The sequence below is a fragment of the Macaca nemestrina genome, chromosome 4 (assembly GCF_043159975.1).
Source record: "Macaca nemestrina isolate mMacNem1 chromosome 4, mMacNem.hap1, whole genome shotgun sequence".
Lineage (NCBI taxonomy): Eukaryota > Metazoa > Chordata > Mammalia > Primates > Cercopithecidae > Macaca > Macaca nemestrina.
This window is the reverse complement of record NC_092128.1, coordinates 124,942,863-124,965,495: the sequence shown is the minus strand read 5'-3', so window position 1 is coordinate 124,965,495 and position 22,633 is coordinate 124,942,863. Positions and strand designations below refer to the sequence as shown.

The 22,633-nt window shown below is 41.0% G+C and overlaps 1 protein-coding gene across 5 annotated transcripts in view; it reads right to left on the bottom strand.

Annotated features, from left to right (window-relative positions):
* Positions 1–22,382, bottom strand: part of LOC105493067 (V-set and transmembrane domain containing 2A) — a 29,554-nt gene extending 7,172 nt beyond the window's left edge. For 2 of the 5 annotated variants that reach the window (XM_011760504.3, XM_011760503.3), the window contains exons 1-4: positions 21,946–22,382; positions 19,961–20,127; positions 17,804–17,854; positions 14,623–14,959 (exon numbers count right to left, since the gene is read on the bottom strand). In XM_011760504.3, coding sequence (XP_011758806.1) covers positions 14,623–14,959; positions 17,804–17,854; positions 19,961–20,127; positions 21,946–22,024 — 634 coding nt within the window. In that variant the 5' untranslated portion in view covers positions 22,025–22,382. Of the gene's footprint in view, positions 1–9,306; positions 14,960–17,803; positions 17,855–19,960; positions 20,128–21,945 lie in introns of those variants that run through there. The other 3 variants (XM_011760505.3, XM_011760506.3, XM_011760502.3) reach the window with 3 other exon arrangements.
* Positions 22,383–22,633: the final 251 nt, after the last annotated feature.

The window sequence follows — 22,633 nt, the reverse complement described above, 5'->3', positions numbered from 1 at the left end:
TTTGACCAATTCTCCAAATATCCACTTTCTCTTGGCTTTGAATATTTTCTGATGGATTAATTTCCTATGTAAACACAAGTTTAGTTGGCTTAGATATGGGGTACCATCAGTATTTTCGGGGCATCGTTCTGCAGAGTTAGGCGTGATTCGTGATTGGCTTTTCTCTTCTTTCTCTTCTTGTTTGGGTATCAAATGGAATCAAAAGGAGCAAGGAAAAAGAAAGAAAACATTTTCTACTCCCACCCGCCACCCCACTGTGGCTGCGTGGTCTGACTCCAGAATCCTTGTTTTGTAAAAATGAATATGAGTGAGGCTCATAACCACAAACTTAAAACTAGAAATCCTCCAACAGTAAAAGTAGCAACAGCCAGATACTTTTCTGTCTGTGAAGAAGTCCAGCTTATGAGGAACTGAGTGTCCATTACAGCTCTTCGAGCAGACGGGCCCCTTCAACATATTTCTCATTTATTACAGGTGCCAGCTTCAGAAATGAAAATCGCTGTGTGAGAAAAACTGAGCTAGCTTCTAATGCAATTTTTATTCAGGTTTGAACATACTAAATCACTGTTTAAGGGGAAAGGTCAAATAATAGAATGATTTTATCCCATAATTTTTTGAGAAGAGTATCTTTTTATTAGAATGCTTATGCGTCCGGTGCCAATTTCTTCCAGAAATCTGCTTTTTAAAAGAAATGTGCTTCACTTTGACCTAATACATAAATTGCCTATTTAATGTGCCCCGGCATGCTGGTAGCAGCTGTTTAAATTTCCCTTCTTGCTTTCCTTTAGTCAGCAAATTTACAGCTCTGTTCTAGTTATGAGGGCTCTTACTGTAGCTGAGGGGGAGTGCAGTTGCCCATGAACGCAGGTCTACAGGACAGGGTGCATGGGTGCCACTCCATTCACCAAAGACGGTTCTCTTCTGTTGCTTAGAACCCTCCTCTGCAGCTGTCAGGCCTTTCTACCTCCTGCAGCAACTGAAGAGTGGATGTGTGCAAGCAATGCTGCCTTCTTCTTGCTGGGGACACGGCACATCTGAAAACAGCACATTTTCACGGTAGCACACCCCTACAAGCAAGAACTGATTTTGTGCAGATGGGATGATGGTTATGATAGAAGTTGCCAATAATTTTGAACACTTGTGATTTCTTTACCTCTGGCTATGATCCCAGGAGTTAACCATAATCATTTTACTGATAGGGAACTGAAGCTGAAGGAGATTATGCAACTTATTGGAGTTTATTCAACTAGTAGGTGGTACAGGTGAGACTCAAATCCGGTTTCTGTTTGACTGTAGAGCTAAGATGGTACAAATATTTGCATCATAATTTCATATGGCAATTCCTCATATCTGAAAACTTTATACTTTTCCAATTCTGCCTATTAAAAATATATAGAGATATGAATGGCTTTGGCAAAATGTAAAGGAGAACAATATAAATTGGTGGAAAAACAAACAGAAACCTTTCCAAGAATGAAATTCTAATACTGCATATATTTAATAATTGCTTTAATGCATAAATAAGAATGATTTATAATTAGCACTACATTTACTGGTATATAGACAAATGTTGCTAAAATGCTTGAAACTATTTAGTCACAGAGTTTAAAAATGCTTCCTGCCTGCTTGCTTTCATTATTCATTAGCATTCTCTTTATTAATCATGTATAGGTAGTTATTAATCCAGGATTTATTTGAAAAATCACAAATTTCATATTAGGAATTCCACATGTGGTTTTGTTGCCCTGATCATGAATGGTGCTAAATTTGACTAAGGGTTTCAGAAAGTGTATTCAAGTTGGGGAACGCAATAGAGACAAATGGCATCCATGTGCCCTGGCATCCTTTCAGCGATCGTGCACCCAGAGCCCTTCCCTGGCTCAGTGAGGACAGCTTGCCCTGAATTAGAAAGCCAACAGAAGTGCATCACAGCTAGTATTGTTGACTACTAACTGAAAAGGGCAGAGAAAAGAATAACTCGTGAGTTGAGGAAACAGGGGTCAATTTGGCTGAATATCTGAGAAATCGCTCATCAGTTGGTGAAATAAAGAATACCTCTCCTTATCCACGTCCTCTTTGCATGTTGCTATAGACCTCCACTGCCAATACTGTCAGAGAAAACTCTCTCATCAAAGCAGGAAAAACATCTCATATTTTTAAAGAAATGGCAACTGAGGAACTCAGAGTGAAAAAAATAGAAGAAAAAGAAAGAAGGAAAGAAACATAGCTGCAAATACGTTATTTCATTTCCCACATATCTTCTTAGGTAAATTGAAAAATAAAGATATAGCCATGATTTATAAATATAAAAACTAAAGACCAGGAGCGGTGGCTCACACCTGTAATCCCAGCACTTTGGGAGGCCGAGGCAGGCAGATCACCAGGTCTAGAGATCAAGAACATCCTGGCCAACATAGGGAAACCCCGTCTCTACTAAAAATACAAAAATTAGCTGGGTGCATGCCTGTAGTCCCAGCTACTTGGGAGGCTGACACAGAGAATTGTTTGAACCCAGGAGGTTGAGGCTGCAGTGAGCTGAGATCACGCCACTGCACTCCAGCCTGGGTGACAGAGTGAGACTCTGTCTCAAAAACAAAAAACAACAAAAAACTAAAAAACGAATTTTTATGGTTAATTAATGTCTGACTTTGAGGAAGGAATCATTGGAGGACCTAATGTCAATAGGACCTAAAAAAGCATAAATTATATGGCTTCAGAAAACACACCTGTTTTAACACAAGGAAAATGTCTTAAGATTTTACCCATATTAGGCCGGGCGCGGTGGCTCACGCCTGTAATCCCAGCACTTTGGGAGGCCGAGGCGGGCGGATCACAAGGTCAGGAGATCGAGACCACGGTGAAACCCCGTCTCTACTAAAAATACAAAAAATTAGCCGGGCGCGGTTGTGGGCGCCTGTAGTCCCAGCTACTCGGGAGGCTGAGGCAGGAGAATGGCGTGAACCCGGGAGGCGGAGCTTGCAGTGAGCCGAGATCGCGCCACTGCACTCCAGCCTGGGCGACAGAGCGAGACTCCGTCTCAAAAAAAAAAAAAAAAAAAAAGATTTTACCCATATTTTTTCCAAGTTTGAGCCAGTGGCTTTACCGTTTTCCTTAATCTAGCTATTTCAAGTTTTCTTAATTAGAATGCTTTATTAATTACCTTCATTAGTAGAAGTTATCTTCTTAGCTGTCAGCATTAAGTAATTAGAAATATTTGAAGCAAGATTTTAAAAATTCACATCTCATTTATCAAGATATACAAATAAAAGGACAGAAGTAAACCATTGCCTGGGATTTGTTCATCAAACTTCCCAGACATAATTTGTCATTATCTATCATTTTAAATAAATTAATATTATCATCATGAATATGTAATGAAGGATAGTCCAAGGGATGTTTTTTAATCTTTTCTGACCACTGCTACATAGGCAGTCTGGGGTTGTTTTCTTAAACATTCACCAAATTACACTAAACTTCAAGTATATTCTTAGCAGTGGTATTATCCTCAGAAGTGTTTTGCACTATACATAAACCAAAACGTAATTTTCTATCCCTAAACATTTAACTCTAAGTACATGCTAAACACAATGCTAAGTGCTGCAATAACACTTAAAGTTCAAGACACAATTCCTATCTTCACAATCCTTACAATATTTTCAGATAGTTTGAAATAGAGTGAGGTTTTAAATTCTAAAGTTTTTTTTTTTTTTTTTTTTTCTGTTTAGTGGTTGTGATTCTATTGCTCAATCCCTAAATGTTGGATTTTTCAAATTAACTATTTACAATGCTAGGAGTTAGAGAATTGCCTTCGTAGCATATGAATTTGTTTAATCAGAAAAACTAAAGGTAAAAGATTATATGCATGGCTGAAGAGCAGGCTCCTCAGGGTGTGTCTGTAACAGAAGCCATCAAAATGAAGCAAGAAAAACACTGATCTCATAACAGAGCCCTTCGCTGCACAGTGCTTGACACCTTTACATTTTAACATTTGAAGTATTTCAGTGCATTATTTAACTTCATTAAAATGTTTCTCTGTGAAGATAATAATAAAATTGCTAGACTTAATTTCATCTTTAAAATTTTCTCTACAGCTTCATATTTGTCAGCTTCAGGGACTAAGAAACCGTAACTCCTAGATTTTACTATTTGCTTTAATTCAAGCACTGTTTAACCTATATCAGGTATGTTTTATACCTATAGGATTCTGAATTCATGCAAAAATGCTCTCTGAGAGTCTGTTTTGAAGCAGTTGCATTAAGTAAAACATAATACTCATTTATAAATCTTCCTGTGTCTGATTTCCCTTGATACTCCCAAAGACAATGGGAGTATCCTCACTTTGATCTCTCTTGGAATTGGGGGTTGTGTGAATCATCTCATTGACAGGAAAAATGATTGCATGATATTTTATTTACTTGTGTGTGTTTGATTTATTTAATCAATGTGAATTCATCAAGATCACACCTATTTGCTTAGAAAAACAAGACTAACTTGATGGTCAGATTCTCCACCCAGACTCCAGGAAATAAGATATAATAAAATACAAAGTTCCTAATTTCAATGCATTTTCTGAGTAGACCATTTTCACAACAGTACTTTAGGTACATATATGTACATGTGTAGATATTTTTAAGATTTTGTCATGAACTCTATAATTATACACCATTATTTTACTTTGCTTCTCTTTGTTGAAATATTTTATGTGTTTGCTAATTTATTTTCTCTCTCATGAGACAACTGTTTACCATTTTTAATTGGAAAAAATTTAAATTTTCTTTTTCTGCTTATAACAAAGTAATACATTATCATTGTACGAGTGTTATAAACAAGCAAAACAATAAAAAATTAAAAATAATAACATATTGACTGCTGTACATTTTCTTTTTTTCTTTTATTTTTCTGTGCACATGGCTCAGACTGATTTAAAGCTTTGTACGCTACATTTTTTCACCTTAAAGTTTTGTATCCTATATTTTTTCATGTGATGTTATGTACTGAGTCCTTTCTAATGTCTCTAAACATTCTTTGAGAACATGATTCTAGAAACTGCTTAATGTTCACTGTATGCTTTAACACATTCACTAGGTAACTTGCCTTTTGGTCATCTGTGTATTTCCAGGTGTATGAAAAACTCCATGATAAGCATTGCACTTCATGACTCACTATGATATCCTTGGAATTTCCTCCTGAAAGTATAATTTCAGGGACATACGGGTTGCATAATCTAAAGCCTCGTGATGACTCTTCCCTGACAAATTTTCCTTCACAAGGGAAGTACTGATTCACCATGCCAATGGCAATGTAGCAGAATGTCTGATTCACTGTAACCTTTATGATGCTTGTTGATTTAGAAAACTTTTGCCAAGATTATATCTGTCAATTTTTTTTTTTTTAATGACAAAGGGTTTTGACTGGGACTGCATCAAATCTATAAATACTTCTGAAAAACCTGACATGCTTGCAATTCTGAGATGGGCCATCCAAGAACATAGCATTGTAACTCATTTATTCAAACCTAAACTCTCTCAATGAAGTGTTTTAGTGGTCATCATATTCATACTACTGATTTGCAACCATACTTTTTCAAAAAATGATTATATATTTTATATCTTTTACTTGTTGCTACTATTGAGGATTCAATATTATTCCTAAAATTATTTTCTACTTTGGTATTGGAGTTATGTAGAAGGTTGACCAAAGTTTATACTTTTATCTTAATTTTATTCATATTATATGATCACTTTTAATATCTCTAAATGACTAGGAGTGGGTTATAAAATCATAGCATCTGTAAATATTGACATTTATTATTTTCCTAAGTATTAGACACAAATATTTCCTTGTTTGATGCTTTACTTTTTAGTTACATATTATTTAGTTAAATAAAATTTTAAAGTTATAGCTAAATATTTTCACTTGCAAATGATTTTGTAACTTTTAACCTTCAAAGTCACAAGTATCTTATTTTATGCTAATCTTCCTATATTTGATTTTTATTTTCTGCTTAGCTCTTTAACTGGCGTTCATTTGGATATATATTGTAAACTGTGATTATATGTCTCCTTTTGGCATTATTAATTAAATAAATCCTTCATTAATTGTTACATTTTAAAATTCATTAGATATTATTTTGTATAATTTTTGAGCTTTCCAAGCTTGTTTTTATTTGCTTTATTCTCTATTCATATTTCTGTTTCTTTGTTGTCCTCTTAAATAATGGTTATTTTGTAGCATAATTTCTTATCTGGTAGGTAAAGAGATAGAGAACTAGGGCATTGCTGAGCTCACTCATGTGCTAGGTTTACTCTGCTAGATTTTTAAAATTCATTATTTCATTTAATGTTAAAAATGATCCTTGGTAGATAAGTATTACCATATCAGTTTTATACATAAGATTTTGAAGTTCAGAGACATTTTGTGAGCAGCTCACCCAAAGTAACATGCTGGTAGATAGCAAATCTAGGAATCAAATCTATATCTACCTGGTACCATAAACTATGAAATTTTTATTATTAATTTATATTCCTATTTTATTTTTGTTTCTTTTTAAGTCTTTAAATAATATTCTAACTTGTTTATGTTTTCAGATGTATTGCTAATTACTTTGTGATTTTGAAAACTCAGAAAACCTTTTTTGAAAACTTGAATTTAATTAAGATGAACACCAGTTTGTATAATTATGGCTTTAGAATACCTGTTATTTATTCAGGTTGCAGTTTAAATTCTTAAAAATCCTTTGGAATTTTATCATGTTTTATAATAAAGATCTAGTTACAACCTTGGGCAAGACAGCTGGTGGCTAATATGTTGTGTTTATTTAGAGGAAAATTTATCATCAATTAATGGCATTGTGACAGAAGAAAAAAAAGAAAGCTCTGAAATTATAAACCACAAAACATAAGCCAGAAATGGAGATCTAGTTTTCCTTCCTTAACCCATCACTTCCACACACTCAGGAAGGAAAATATTTGCCTAGAAGAACCAGGTAGTAAAGACCATTAACTCTAATCATTTCATGCTGATAATGGTATATAAGCATATGCAATAATAGTCATATTTTTACAGCAACTAGCCACCGTTTATTCAGGGATTATTAAGTGCCAATCTTCATATGTACATCATTTCCTTTAACTGTCAAAACCCTGTGAGGATTGTAGTATAGTTCTCATTTAAGAAATGAGGAAACAGGCTGGGCACAGTAACTCACGCCTGTAATCCCAGCAATTTGGGAAGCCAAGAAGGGTGGATCACTTGAGGTCAGGAGTTTGAGACCAGCCTGGCCAACATGGTGAAATGCTGTCTCTACTGAAAATACAAAAATTAGCCGGGCGTGGTGGTGCGCACCTGTAATCCAAGCTACTCAGGAAGCTGAGGCAGGAGAATTGCTTGAACCCGGGAGGTGGAGGTTGTAATGAGCTGGGATCACACCATTGCACTCTAGCCTGGGCGACAGACAGAGCAAAACTCCGTTTCAAAACAAAAACAAAAACAGAAACAAAAACAAAAAAAAAAAAGAAGGAAATGAGGAAACAGACATACAGCGCTATGAGTGATGGAGCTGAGATGTGAAGCAGCCTTCCTCTTTAACTGCTGTGTGCTAGTGCCTCTACCAATTAGTAGGCAAAGCCGTAGGCAGAAGGTCTGAGGAGTGTGTCCCTGCTCATTTACGCCCCTTCACTGCTCAGATGAAGGCACTGGTTCAGCCTATCAGTGGCAGAAGTGGTCCTTGGAAGAAGGAGCTCTTGACCTTTGTTGCTCTTTTAGGGTGTGTGTTATTGTGACTAACGGAGTGAAGCCTTTCTAGCAATTTCTCAACACTTTGGCCATCTAGCCAGGAAGCTGGTCCTCTGGTAGCTTCCTGAAGTCGCAGACATCATGGAATCACTTGAGACAAGAACTTAGAACATTGGCAAATTCTGTTTCATGTCTCCTTAACTACAGAGGAACTAGGAGTCACAAGCAAGCCTTCATGTGGCCAGTTATGAATGGAAAAGCCCATCCAACCTACAGCAAGGCCTTGACATTCTAGGCCCAAATAGTTCTGAACTTCAATGAGTAAAATTAAATATGGTTTTCAGGAGAATTTAACCAGTATAGAATCTTAATCCACATAATTCTGGTTCAAATATAGCCCTACCAGATTCCTTGGCCTGTATTATCCAAATCATTCCCTCATATCTATTTTTTGTCTTATTCATAGACACTTGATTTACATAGTTGCCATTTATATGATAGAATTACAATGATGAAATTAATTTAACCTGTGTCAGCAGCCAAGTTGGATCATTTAAACAAAAATCAGCAGTAAGGGCTGAATTATATGACTGACTCTACCTCAAAGCAGTGCATCATTTACTCACACATTAAATGAGACAAGCAATCTTCCTGCAAAGACCCTCAGCCTCTCATCTCCCTCCACCCAATGGCTTTGCCATCCCGTGTTAAGACGAATCCTGCTGAATGTGGCCACTCTGGGCTCCTGGCAGCTGTTGCAGCAGCTGCCTCTTAACAGTCAGGTTCATATCACGGTGAACACACAATAATTGTATTTCGGAGTTTGGAGAATCAGCATTCCTGCTGAACTACTACAGACTCCACACATGGAGACACAAGTACCACCTTCACTGCAGCCAGTTTCCTTACAAATACCAGCTGTTGATCACAGGAGTGAACAGATTCACAAAAGTCCACCCCAATACTGGAAACAATAAGAGCAACAGAGCAGAGCCTCTAAAAAAAGAATTTTGTAGCATGACACATACAGATATATATCTCATAGTAAATGATAAGAAGAAATTTTTTTTACCCAGAAAAACTTCAAAAAGCTAATGATTCTTTTAACTTTTGGAACCTAGCATGCTTATTTCTGGTTCTACAATCATGCTGGTTCAGTAGGCACTGGGTGGAGTCCTGGAATATGAATTTTTAATAAGGTCCCTGACGAGTCTGGCATAGGTAGGCTGCACAACTCACTTTCAGAAACACAGTTTGGGAGGCTTGATCAGTTCTGGAGTAGTGGCAAAATTATCTAATTATGAAAACATAATTATACAAAAAAAAAAAAAAAAAGAACATGAGCCCCATTTGTTCAGGGCACATAGAGGAATTGCAAAAGCAAGTTACGATATTTGTAGCCAAGAAGTTACAGTTAGGGTGATCAACTGTCCCGATTTGCTTAAAACTAAGAGGTTTTCCAGAATGTGTGACTTTCAGCACTAAAGATTCAACAATACAAGGCACAGTGAGGGCTTCAAAGTAAGTATAAACAAATTGCTGAGATCTTGATGAGTAACCAATTCTGACAAAGAGAAAAGGAGAAAGCTTTAATAAAGGAGTTTTCATTTTTGTAGCAACTCAGCAAATAGGGAGAGGAAACAGCATTTGCAAAGCCATAGAGGTAACAAAATATCTGAAAACATTCCTGCAATACCAAATGGAAAGACTGAATGAGATTAGTAACTCAGAAGAAACAAGGCTGGAGTTAGACTACGAAAACTAATGTTGGCACTTTGAAAATAATAATCATTTCATACATGCTCTGTTGTGATATGCCCCTTGTATTAGAGTTAAAACAAGAAATTCTTATTGGAATAGATTGGATTAGATTAGGAAAATGAAAAGAGCCTGTGTTGACAATAAACCAGTATTGGTTAGAACAGAAAAGATGCAGTTTCTCAGGGATGTTTTAGGGAGACAATTACTAGGACAATTCAGTGTGTCAGCTGACAGAAGAGATGAGAACATTTTCAAGGCTTCCTCAAGACCAACGACTGTGATGAATGCTATTAAAACAGTTTGCGATCATAGGAGGAAGAACATTTCTTTTTGGTGAGAAAGCTAAGATAAATTCAGTTTTGAATATTTGAGTTTTAGATGTCTTATCTGAACATCTACTACGAAACAAACCTCACTACAACCTAGTGCCTTAAAGTGACAGGAGATCATCATCTGTCTCTGTTCTGCGTGTTGTCTGTGCTTAGCTGGGCAGTGCTCACTTGGGCTCCCTCATGCTGCAATGAGACAGCCACTGGAGCTGTGACTGGAGGAAGGCTGGAGTGGCTGGATACCCAAGGCTGCTTCCAGGCTCGCACACCAAGGGCCATGGCTGAGCTTCAGTCAGTAAGGTGGCTGCACTGCCTCCACAGTGGCTGGCCTCCAGGAGGGCTCAGCAGGTGCTGCCTGCCCCTGTAAAGGATAGGTTTATAATTGGCACAGCTCACTTCTTCCTACTTTATTGGGCAGAGTGGTCACAGGCCAGCCAACGCTCAGGGGAAGGAAAATAGGCTTCATTGGGTGGGATGGAGACAAGTGTGTAGACATTCTTACTCTGCCACAGTTCTTGCAGGACATATATGTAGATGCTCTGGGGACAAGAGTGAATATGAGTCTGGATCTACAGAAATGAGTCAGAAGTACAAAGGTGAATGGAACAATTTTCTAAGAAAATTTAGCAGTCAAAACCATGAAAGTGGATGAGAAGATCAGGGAGTTGACAATGGGAAAAGAACTATATTTAAGAGAGGAATTTAGTGGGGGAGGCCAATAAAGGAGAGAGGGCAATGCTAGGAGCCAGTAAATAGGGGACCAGCCAGCAAAGAGAAGAGAGGTAAGAGTGTCAGGAAAGAGCGATCAAGGGAGAAAGGTCACCTAGAGACTGGGAAGGATGAGATGTGAGAGGGCAGGGAATTGGAAGCAGGAGACACCAGTGACTTGCATGACAGCATTGGGAGTGCAAGTGACCTGGGCAATTGACCTGGAGGAGCCAGCATGCAGCTCTGCACAGCAGGGGTTGATCCACGGCCAGGCTGGGGAGGAAGAGCAGGAAGCTGCTTCACAGTTCTGTGTGACCTTGGGAAGGTGGGGAGGGGGTCAGTAGAAAAAAAATGAAGACAGAGAGAAGAAAGGAAAGACTGGTAGAGGTGGTCTGTGGAGGAGATGTTTGACTTCTGGAAGGATTGGAGACACTGGAAGAGACAGGAAGAAACAAGTAGAGAATGGCTTAGTATACTGGGGTATTTGGGGGCACAGTGGAGTGGCATTGAGTCCTGTGTTCTCTGCAAAGAGGGACCTAAACCACCCCATCCTGGTCAAGATCTTGGGACTTCCACAGTCAGTTATGCTTGGTGCCACCCTCCTCTCCGAAAGGTCTTTCTTCACCGTATTTGCTTGTGTGAGCTCTCCCTATCCTCCAAGCCCCTTCATCCAGGTTGCCCTCCCTGACTCCTCCAGCAAGAAGCAAGAATTCACCTTCTCAGAACATCTATAGAACATTTCTTCTGCTTCTAACTTTATGTATTGCTTTCCTGATAACATCATATTTATTGGCATCCTCTCTTGATAAGCTTCTTGCAAATAGAGCCAAAAAAAGTGGGCAGAGGGGAATAGGTTTGATATGATCTAAGCCGGTCATGGTACACAAAACCGGAGAGTGTTCAGAACAATTGAAGACGGCAAACTTTAAAGGGATTGCAACAGCCAAGTTTTGTTTATCTGTTTGCCTAACTGTTTTGCTTCAATATTTTGTTTTAATTGTTGATCACAAAATGGAGGTAGAATTCAAATAATTTTACAAGTAAAAGATTCACAAAGATAAAAAAGAAACGATTTTAAGTGGGAGGGGAAAGTCACATGCTCAAAAACTGTTGGAAAATACCTTAAATAATAGTTAGCTTTATCTTGTGATAGGTAGATGGTCATAGACTATCTTTTCCATCTTCCTCTATTCATGTAAATCTCTGCTCTAGAAAAACTGGTTAAATTAATTGTATGAAAATTTGAAGATTTTATATAAAACTATTTTCAGCTAATACGTTTTCCTTCATAAAACAGAAATTCGACAGAAAAATAGTATCAATTAAGAGGTGAGTGCTTCAGTTTAAATAATTTAGTCAACTAAGTCAAAGATTATGATGAAAATAAAGGGCCAAACAGGCCAGCTTTTTGTGACAGAGGTTGATATGACAGTGTCCCATATACCATAGATGAAGGACGCCTCTTTGCGTCAAACAATAAAAGATAAAAGGCTAGTACAATATAGCTATTGACTTCCAAAAGTAAGATTTTGATTTTTGTGCCTTCACCACATCTTGCCTTTCACAGAATAATGAAATAAAGATGCATGATAAATGGAATGTACAAATATTTTATTTTCTTGCAAACTAAAATACAAACTCCTTGAGGAGAAGAAGTGTGTCTTCCTTGTTTGCGTCCCTATGCTTGGTATGTGAGTTCCTGGGTGGGATGGAAGGTGAATAAATGAATGAATAAATGAAACATGGGTATTGAAATAAGCTTTATTTGAATATAATCTGAAAATTTTAAGGCAAAAATCATAAATCAGGATGTGGGTATTACAGTGAATATAATACATAAATATCCACCCCGATACTGAATTATATATAATAATTGTGCAAGTATAGGAACTTACACATAAGTCAGTGGCTGGACTGCCCCAGCTTCTGAAATAGAAATTAGAAAATGTCGATAGAAGTATATAAAAATATGATCCAGTATTCACTGGTTGGAAATATTGAAATTAAATATTTTGAGGTATTTCAGGTTACTCTTTGATACAAGCAGATACTTTTAGTGAAGAGGACTTTTAATGAATATAAACTTCATGAGTCATTTGTTTCTCTCCTTCTATCTTTAACTCTAGAAAAAGCAATTTTGTATCTAACAGCAAGGCTGGCAATGGGATGAAAAAAGAGCAGTAATTTTCATTTGAAAATTGTTAGAAGAGATCTGGAGTTTATCATTTAGCACTAATCACAGCGCTAAGAGATATTAAAATAAAAGAAATAGATATTTTTAGATTGCATTATTAAACCCCAAAAGCTAAGAAAATATTCTAGAAATAGATAAAGCATTTCACTCTACCCCTCTATTCCAAATTCTTCACTTGGAATAGATAAGCTGTTTGATTTTATTCTGCCGAACAGATTGATGACATCTAACTTGGAACAGTCTATGTAGGATAATATTAATAATTTCACTTCCATGGCTGGAGTTCTTGCTAATTAGGTTGTAAACTGTCTGCTTAGTCTACTCTGTAATCTTGCCTGTAGTGTCTAACTTCTTTTCTGATAATGTGAAGAAATCTTCCTGAAATAATAGTCACAAAGTTGTAACCATCATTTGGTTACCATTATAATTTAGCATATACCTGTGTGTTTTGTGTGTATGGATACACACACATATGTTCCAGCTATATTAGTTTGTCCTTTAATTTGGGAAACAGAAAAGATGATAAAGAAAAAAAAATTAGACAAATCCACACACACTGGGCTTCAGAGAGGCTAAGCCATCTATTCATCAGACTGACATAAATTGCAATGACCAAGGCATGCCAGGAGAGTTGCTCGTCTACATTATAAGGCAGGGCAAACTCAGAGAACCCTAATCCAAGTGCCCTACAAATGTGCAAATCACATCCATTAGGAAGTAAAGCATTAACAGAAAACCTATTTTGGCATACAGTATTTTAAAAACATTTAAAAGCATTGTTCACAAGCAAGGACTTAAAGATACAAACCTATATGTATTTCTACATGTATATATATATTTGATATACATATTAAAGTCTATATTTGATTAGGATGATTTCTGAGATGTGTGTGTGTGTGTGTGTGTGCGTATTCAGGATGATATGAGATGAGATCTCAGAAATCATCCTGGTGAAGTAATCAGACTTTTTAATTTAATGGCTGAAGAGATCTTAAATAATATTAGCAATGTAATTTTCCATTACTGATGGTAGCATCAATACTTCTTCAGTGATAAAATATAAAGGGAAAAACCTAAAGAAGGATGAAGTCGGTATGTTTGTGCTCCCTTCATCCCATGTCATGTGTTTGAGGAAATCGTGATGGCCGCGGGGTTGTGCAGGGTTCCGCTCATTCCACAGAGCCTTTATCCCACATCAAGGTTAAAACTTCTATGCATTTCCATTGGCTGAATGACTGCATACATTAATGCCATTCAGAACAGCTTTAACTTGCACAGCTGCCTTCAGAATCCTGTGACTAAGCTTCTAAATTGGCCTGGAAGGCACATTCACAGGAGTTGCCTTATCTCTGCACCACTTACTGTCTTCAATCCCCTCTCTGTCCCTCCATTATCATCATCACACGCAGCTGAGGTTTCTCCTTCAAAATCAAAAGCCCTTGGAGAATAGTCCTGCTTAGAGCTATGGGTCGCTGAAAATGCATGATATGGCATGTCTCTCTCATTTACATTTTGATTAAGTGAAAGCCTCTTAATTTGGGTCATTATCGATACATAAATCTGTAGAGAAAATGAACATGCATTTGTAATGTAACCAACATTACATGATTTATTGTTCTTATAATGTGTAAATACAGAAAGGAAAAAAACCAGAGTCCAGCTCTCAGATGCTCTGGAAATGCAGCACCACTAGGGGACTCACGGGGCGCACCCACATGCTTTGAGCTCTGAGTGAATCGGTGCAGGCTCAGCAGTCACCTCTCATAATCACTTGCACTGAACTAGGTCTCCGATTTTAAAAACCATCATTCACAAATGTGTCTACTCTATACGACTGACCTTTCTGTGGAGGGTTCGTGAGCGGTAAAATAAAAGGCTCGAAATGGGTTTCCATACCTGATTGTGGACTTTGTTTGGGCATTTTGGCTACCGCTTGAGGGCTGGAGGTGGAGTGCGTTCGCTGGTTGGCAGAGCCATGGATGCTGCTGGGGACGGCTGCAGAGACGTTCTTGCGGGGCTTCATATCCTGCAGCCACATGGGAGAGGCTTCGAAGGCCTGCATTCTGCGGGCATGGCTGTTGGCATTGACTTTCAGATAGGCCTGGGCCTTGTGTTCCTGAAGCTCCCCGTAGTTGGCATCAGTCACCCTGCACTCGTATAAGCCTTCATCCTTTTTCCTCACTTTGGAAATCTGAAGCTTGTGGGAGATATCATTGCCTTGGACTTTCACTGTCTGAAAGATTGCAGGTAAAAAAAAAAATAAAGTGCTACATCAAATGATTTTGTTCCCATTTTTTTCCCCTGAGCTTGCTAACATTGGAAAGCTAAAGGGTCTTAATGGGCCCATAGCCATAGTGAAGGAGCTTTTTATTTCCTTAACATCACATCTGAAGGCCTTGGTTATCCTATTCCACCAACCACTGCACTTGCAGACTCAGGGGATAATTAGTTCAATGCAGCCAGTGCCAGATTCTGTCAGCCATATGGCCCCCATTGTCCACAGGCCAGTAGCAGCTCTGTCATTTTTCCATCATGGGATTGGCCTCTGCCTGCTTAACTCAGTTCAATGAAGCACAAACCAATAAGGCCAACTCTATAGGTGAAACAACCTCTTTCCTTCCCTGTGGGCTATAAACTAACCCTCTCAACTCTGAGACATCACAAAAATATTTTGTTGGTCATAGGTTTGAGTGAGAAAGCACTTGTATCCCCACACTGGGATGACTACTAAAGGTGCTGTTAACGAACTTGAATACTACTATTTTTTCTTCTTAAATTTTATATGCAGTCTTGCCTCTAGTCATGGGGTGGCATGACTTGGGGGTACAGCTTCCTATCACCTGAAGTCTTGTTGTTCAAAGTATGTATCCCATGCCATTATAGGGACTTTATGCTACAGGGACTTGGGATGCCATCGATAAAACATTGGCTTGATTTTCAAAATTGAAATTGGCTTTCTTATTTCTTCTAATAAGTTTTATTCCAGACTAATAGCAAGATCAGATATCTGATAGATATACTAGATATAATATATGATTTTCTATTATATGTCATATATTGTATATATAAGCATCTTTATCAGAACAGTTAGGTTTAATACATAATCACGTGTTCTTCATAACTGAGACAATTATAGGTTTCATAAGACGTTTGGGATTCAAGAATTTGGTTGATTTTGAAAGATACAGAAAAGAAATGAAGGAGGCCCAAAGTTATTTTTTCTGCTAATGGCCACTACACTACACTTTCAAACAGCCATAAATTATTAGAAAAACCTGAGAAGCACTCATCTGTTTTTACATATAGGGGTATATATACAAATATACAATTTCCAACAATTGAACCCTATGGGTTTAAGTGTATATAAAATTACATATAAATACACTAATACTATAAAAATGGAAATGAATACTTCCACGTTTATTCTGGGTTAAATCTCCTAATAAAGTTTGAAGTAGCTAGAGTATTTATATTATTATCCCATTTTATAGTTGAGTAAACTGAGGCTTGGGGTGTTTGGGTCAGTGATTTTCAACACTGAGTGTACATTAGAATCACCTAGGGTGCTGTTAAAAATACTGTCATGTGGAATAATACAGAAATATTAAGTCTGCATCTCTAGAGGGTGGAGCTTATATCAGTATTTTATAACAACTCTCCTGGGAATTCAAAGTTAATAACTGTTGGTTGAGAACATATGTTCAAGGTCACACAGTGGGTAAACAGAGAATAAACTACTTTCTGCTTTAGTTTGTGTCTAAACTCTCTTCCACTCATTAACTTTTATGCACTATTGGCACAGGAAATACCATCAACAGTTGTGTGTGTAATCATGTTTCTCATTGTATGCATCAGAGGTCAGGATGTATAAGACTATTTTTGTTACTGGCCTTTAGATGATAGGGGGACAGGTGAAGGCTGAAGGAAGAATAGGCACCAAGCAATCTATCTAGTTATAGATGTATGTGAAAAATAAAATAATTAAGAAAAAACTAGATTTCACCCATACAGCTTTTCTAATATTGCAGGAAAACAACAGTTTCTGTGATATAAGAATAATTGAAGTATCCTAAAAAGTCAGTAATTTTATGAGTTTTAAATCAGAGTTTATGGTTGATATTTCATCTTTGTCATTTTTTCTTCCATGTTGAGATTACACATTTAGATCACAGAATTAGATTCTATGTACAATATATTTGTACATTTTTAGTTATGATGTAACTCCAATCTTCTACCACTTTATGCTATTGTAAGAGCCTTAAAATATATTTTCTTTTAAAATGTAGGTCATTGGGATTTTAGATTTCTAAAAACATATAATAAGGATATGTTTATGCTTAACAGATTTCCTCCTGTTGTATTACATAACTATTTCGTTTCTATTTATCAAATGAAGCAGTATTATTAATATTAACTGATGCTATGTGGCTTCATTTGAGGTAGAGTAAAAAAATAAGACTTTCATTTTTTAAATTTTACGCACACTTATTAAAAGTAATAAGCAATAGAGTAGAACTGTAAATTTACATTTTCAATAGGTCAAGCTCCTATAATAACGGTTTTACATTTATATTGGCTTTTGGCATTATATTTATATGATTCTGAATAACAGCACTGGAAATACATTCCATGCATTAAAGTGACATTCAAAATTTAGTTGCTTAATTTAATCACAATTTCAGTATCCTGTTGGATGCTTTATATTTTTCTCCCTAAAAATATTTTCCTCTGCTAGTGTTTTACTTTCTACTAAAATATAATTATTTCCATAATTTGAATAGATGTTAGCATTGTATTTACTCTTACTGTTAGGTAAGTTACAAAAAGCAATGAAAGAAAGTGTCACACAACCTCTCTGGATAGCAAACGATTCTCTAGAATGTTTGGATATTTACGTGACTAAAATATGTAATTTTCTGTAGGGACTCTAAACGTGCTTCCATTTGTATGTATCTAGTGAGGCAAGCAAGGGGCACCGGGCTCTCCTGCAGCGCTGGCAAGCCGCCTTCTCGGGGACAGGGAAGGGCTGTGCGTCCCGGGCCTGGGCTCGCGGCCCCCGGCGCGCCCCCTAACTCACGCTAATCTTGGTCCCGTCGCTGTCCGGGTCTCTGTCTGGCAAGAGCTCCACCTGCGGGCAAGGAGCGAACGCTCAGTCCCACGCCAGGCCCGCCCAACCGCCCGCCCCCACGCGAGCACAGCCTTCGCCGCTCCAGGCAGGGCCCTCAGGGTGACCTGGGGACAGGGAGCGACTAGGGGCGTGGCCACCCCCGTCCAGGCCCCGACCGCACCGCCCCCACGCCGTCCCCGCGCCGTCCCCATGCTGTCCCCTGCGCCCTCCCGGCGCTGTCCCCGGAACCGTCCCGGCGCTGCGCTCGGGAGGCGGGGCCGGGAGCCACCGGGTCTTTTTCGCGGGTTGACCCGTGCGGACGCTGGCCCGGAGGTGGCGCGGGCGCCGGGGGTGGGGCGGCCGGCGTGAGTAAAGGTGAAGTGCCCCGGGACGAATTTCCGCGCCTTTGCCCCGGGGGCCATCCCGCCCGCCGTCCAGCCACGGGCTCCTGGCCATAGATTCTCTTGCTGGCTAGCAGGGGCTCCGCCTCTCGCTCAACTAGGTCTCCCTTCTCGCCCCGACCCCCTTCCCTTCTCCCCTCCTCCCACTATTTTCCTTTTCCTCTTCTCCTCCTTTCTCCCCCTGCTTTCCCACCTCACCACCCTCTCTCCTGCCTCTTCCCAAGTCACCCTCCGTCCCCTCCATGCTCCCCACTCCCGTAGTCCCTTCTCTCCTGCTTCCTCTCTTCTCTCCTCTTCTTTCCCTTCTCCACTCTCCTCCTTCTCTCTTCTCTCTGCCCCTTCTCTACTCCTTCTCTCTCCCCTTCTCTTCCTCTCTTCCTTTCCATCCGTCTCCCTTCCCTCTCCCTCCTTCTGTCCCTTCCCTCTCCCTCCCTCTTTCCCTTCCCTCTCCCTCCCTCTTTCCCTTTCCTCTCCCTTCCTCTCTCCCTTCCCTCTCCCTCCCTCTCTCCCTTCTGTGCCCTGTCTCCCCCATCTCTCTCCTTCTCCGTCTCTTCCTCTCCCCTTCCACCTCTCATTCTCTCTCCTCTCCCACCCCTTCCCCCTCTCTTACCTCTCTCCCTCTCTCTCCCTTCTTTCTCCCTCTACCCCTTTCTTTCTCTTCTTTGTACTTCAATCCTCCCTCCCTTCCTTCCCCCTCCCCTTCTCTCTCTCCCTCTCGCCCCCTGCCTCCTTTTCCCCTACCCTCTCTCCCTCTCTTCTCCTTTCTCTCTCCCTCTCCTCTCTTTTCCTTCCCTCTCTCCCTTTTTCCCCCTTCCCGTTTTCTCTTTCCGTTCCCTCTCTCCCTTTTCCCCTTCCCTCTCTCTTTCCCCTTCAATCTCTCTTCCCATCTCCCCTTCCCTGTTTCCCACCCCTTCCCCCTCCCCCCTTTCTTTCTCCCTCTCCCCCTCTCCTTCTCCCCTCCCCACTCCAATTCTCCCTTCCCTCCTTCCCCTTTCCCTTCTCTTTCTCCCTCTCCTCACTCCCTCTCTCCCTCTTCCCCTTCCCTCTCTCCTCTTCCACCTTCTTTCTCCCTCCCTTCTCTTTCCCTTCCCTCTCTCCCCCTTTTCCCCCTCCCTCTCTCCGTCTCTTTCTCCTTCTCTGTGCCTCTCCCGGTCTCCCCCTTTCTTCTCTCCCTCTCTCCCTCCTCCATTTTCCCCTTTCCTTCTCTCTCCCTCTCTTCCCGACACCCCACGTATCTGTTAGAGGTGGAGGTGAGAGGAGCTGGCCGCTCTGGTTCTCTGGTTGTTCAGCCCGGGGACTGGGGTCCCAGGTGGTGCCTGGTGCCCAGAGAAGGGAGAGGGGGTGGGGGTGGGGGTGGGGTGGAGGCCGCCCACCGCTTCCCCTCCCCCTCCTTCCGTCCTGGAAAGGGGCTTGCAGATGTCCCGGGAAGTGGCAGCGCGGCAGGGGCAAGGCGGGCATCTTCCTAAGAACCAGAACTTATAGGAGGAGGCGCTTCCCAGTTTAACAGGAAGAAAATGGGCAGCAGGACTTCCTTCTGGGTTTTAACTTCGCGTCCCCAGGACAAATTCCCTCTCCCTCCCTGGAAGCCCTGGGGGGTCACTCGCTTCCACAGAACCGGGCGGTTCCCCAGGGGTGCCCAGGCAGCACCTCGGCCCTCAGTCCCGGGCCGGACACCCTGAGGACCGGGCAAGCGAAGGGGAGACGCGGGGTCGGCGGGCTCCGCTACCTGCGCGCCGGCCCCCTCGGCCCCGGGCTCCATTTCCTCCGGGCCCCGCAGGAACCACCACTGGATCTCCAGATATACCGAGGCGGAGCCGCTCTGGAAGGCGCAGGACATCTCCACATTCTGCCCCTCGGTCGCCGTCACGTTCCGCGGAAACTCGGTAAATTTTGCTGCAAAACAGAAAGGCATCCTTTTGGAATATCCACACCCCTCTTGCCAGAGTCTCTTTCCTTGAGAGCTCGCTGCATTTTTCCTGGACTTAAATAACAACAAAACCCCTCTCCTACATCCCCGGCTTCGTCTGGTTCCCCCAGCCCCCTTCCTTTGCCTCTTTCCTGTCTAACTTTTGGTATCATGCCTAAATCACTATGTTGTTGATCAAATCCAGATAATGGAAAGGTTAACAAGCTTGCCAATAACTCTGTTAGCCAAGATGCCCGCAGGTAGATCCAAATACCTTTTGTCAGATTGCAGTATTCCGCAAAATTTACTGAGAGAGTTAGTGAGATACAATTTAGACAATCTGTCAAGTTGATATATGAGGAGAGTCTCTTGCCTCTAAGTTTCTAAACAATCTACCACTAACTGGATGTTTCATGTAACAGAGTAGATCATGATTATCTGTCAAAATGCACATTCCTGATACAGCAAAACAGTTATTAGCAACACCAGTGAAACACGCCTGCAGTAGTGAAACAAGTTGCACACTTTATAAACTGTGTATGTTTCCTTCTCTCCAAATTAACCTTTATTTGTTCCCATCAAGTCACTGTATTTCAAACTGCCATACATCCTAAGATGTAATGATCACACATCTAGATTGAGTTCAGATTAAATATTATTTAGAAGTCACTATGGAGATGTTTCTCAGCCTTTTCATTACCAGCCTTGACACTGTTAGTTTGCATGATTCATGAAACCATGGTGAAACTCACAAAAATATGTTTCCTTCCTCCTAAAGGCATTTCTTGAACATACAATGCTCTTATCTTGTTACCAACATGGTTGTTTTTATCTTATCTAAGGGGTACTTTGCAAAGAGCTGATGGTTCCCTAAAAGTAGTCTTGGAAAGATTTGTATGGCCAATGGAAATGCACAACCACAATGCACACTTACGGAGAGGAGGGCTGTGAGGACTGCAGAAATGATTTAGGGTGGATGCACTCCTCCCCCGCCTCACCTCACCCCCGTTTTAAAGAGAGACATGGTCTCTTTTTAACATTTTATGAAATCCCAAAAATAATCTCTAGTGATATGAAACTGTATTTATACCTAAAACAGGGAAGCTATTAAGGAGACATTCTGATCGGAAAAGGACTTTTCTATTCTAGCTGGCAGAAGGAGTATGGCATTTCTGCTTGCAGAAGTGATGCAGTCTTTTGGCAGCAGAGATGTGATCTGTTCATGGTGCTGAAACGACCACTGCAGCCTACGAAGTCCTGAACAATCGGGTTCAGCAGGCTGCTGCTGCTTGTCATGCAAGTTGTGGCTTTTTATGGGTCCTCAGAGGAGTCTGTCCTTTGATAAACACACATACAAAAGGAGTCACACGGACCTAGAAAAGGGAAACTCTAAGCTCAGTCTGACTACCCAAGGAAGAGGGACTGGTAATGGAGAGTCCCCATATCCAGCCCTGTGTTTGTTTGTGATGATTATGTATGCATGAGTGGCTACCCTGTGCATGCACACAGATAGAAAGCACACACACACACACGCACACACACACACACCACATCGACCCTGTGTTTGTGCTCACCGAGGAGCCCACCTCATTGTCAGGCACCAGCTAGATTTTCTCTCCAGCCTAGCTTGTCTACAGTTTAATAAACTTTAAAGAAAATCGTCAAACAGAACACTATTTATACAGCCTAAGCCCACTGTTACTTGCTAGGAAGCTTATTCTATCTGCCTGTCCATTCTTTTTGAGTGTAAGAAACACACACACACACGCGAGCAAATGTATATTTGCCATTGAGCACAGACTTACCTTGAGAAGAAAGCCCTTGTTGTACATATAAAACGGAAAAGAAAACAAATCCAACATACGCCAAAAAGATCCCCATCATTCCAAAAAGGGAGGGGGGGTCACATCAGTGTAGCCAACAGCCGAAAAGCCCTGAAAGAAAGGCGTGCGAGTGGATGGCAGGCTCTGTCTCAGAGCCCTGGGCGCGACACTGCAAACATCCTGCTGCTTGCTCGGCGAGGGCTGGCTGTGGGGAGAAGGGACTGCGATTCTGGAAGGTTAGAACCAGCTGGCTGGGATTCAGCGAGGCTTCCAGCGGAGCGCAGGCTGGAATCGCTGCGAAGTGTCTCGGCTGCCTGGCTGCCTGCTTCCAGCTACCTGGCAGCTCGTCCAACGTCAGCCCGCCGCTCCGGCTTGCGTGATCACTGCCCTCCCTAAACACGGAGCCGGCTCGGGAAGTGGGGAGTGGGCAAGTGGGGCGGGCTGAGGACTTCGCTGGGCTCGCGGCGCCGCAACTTTTCCCTCTAATGGCTGCGATGATGCCTTTAACTCTGTGCGCGCTGGACAGCGCCCCGCCCGGGAGCTCGCGCCGGGCGGCCGCGGAGGGCTCAGGGCACCGCGGCGCCGCCGGGGTCTCCCTTCTGGAGAGCAGGGACGTCGGTTTTTTTCCACTTTGCTTCTCTCCCCCATCGGGTGTCTTTCTGGCTCGGTG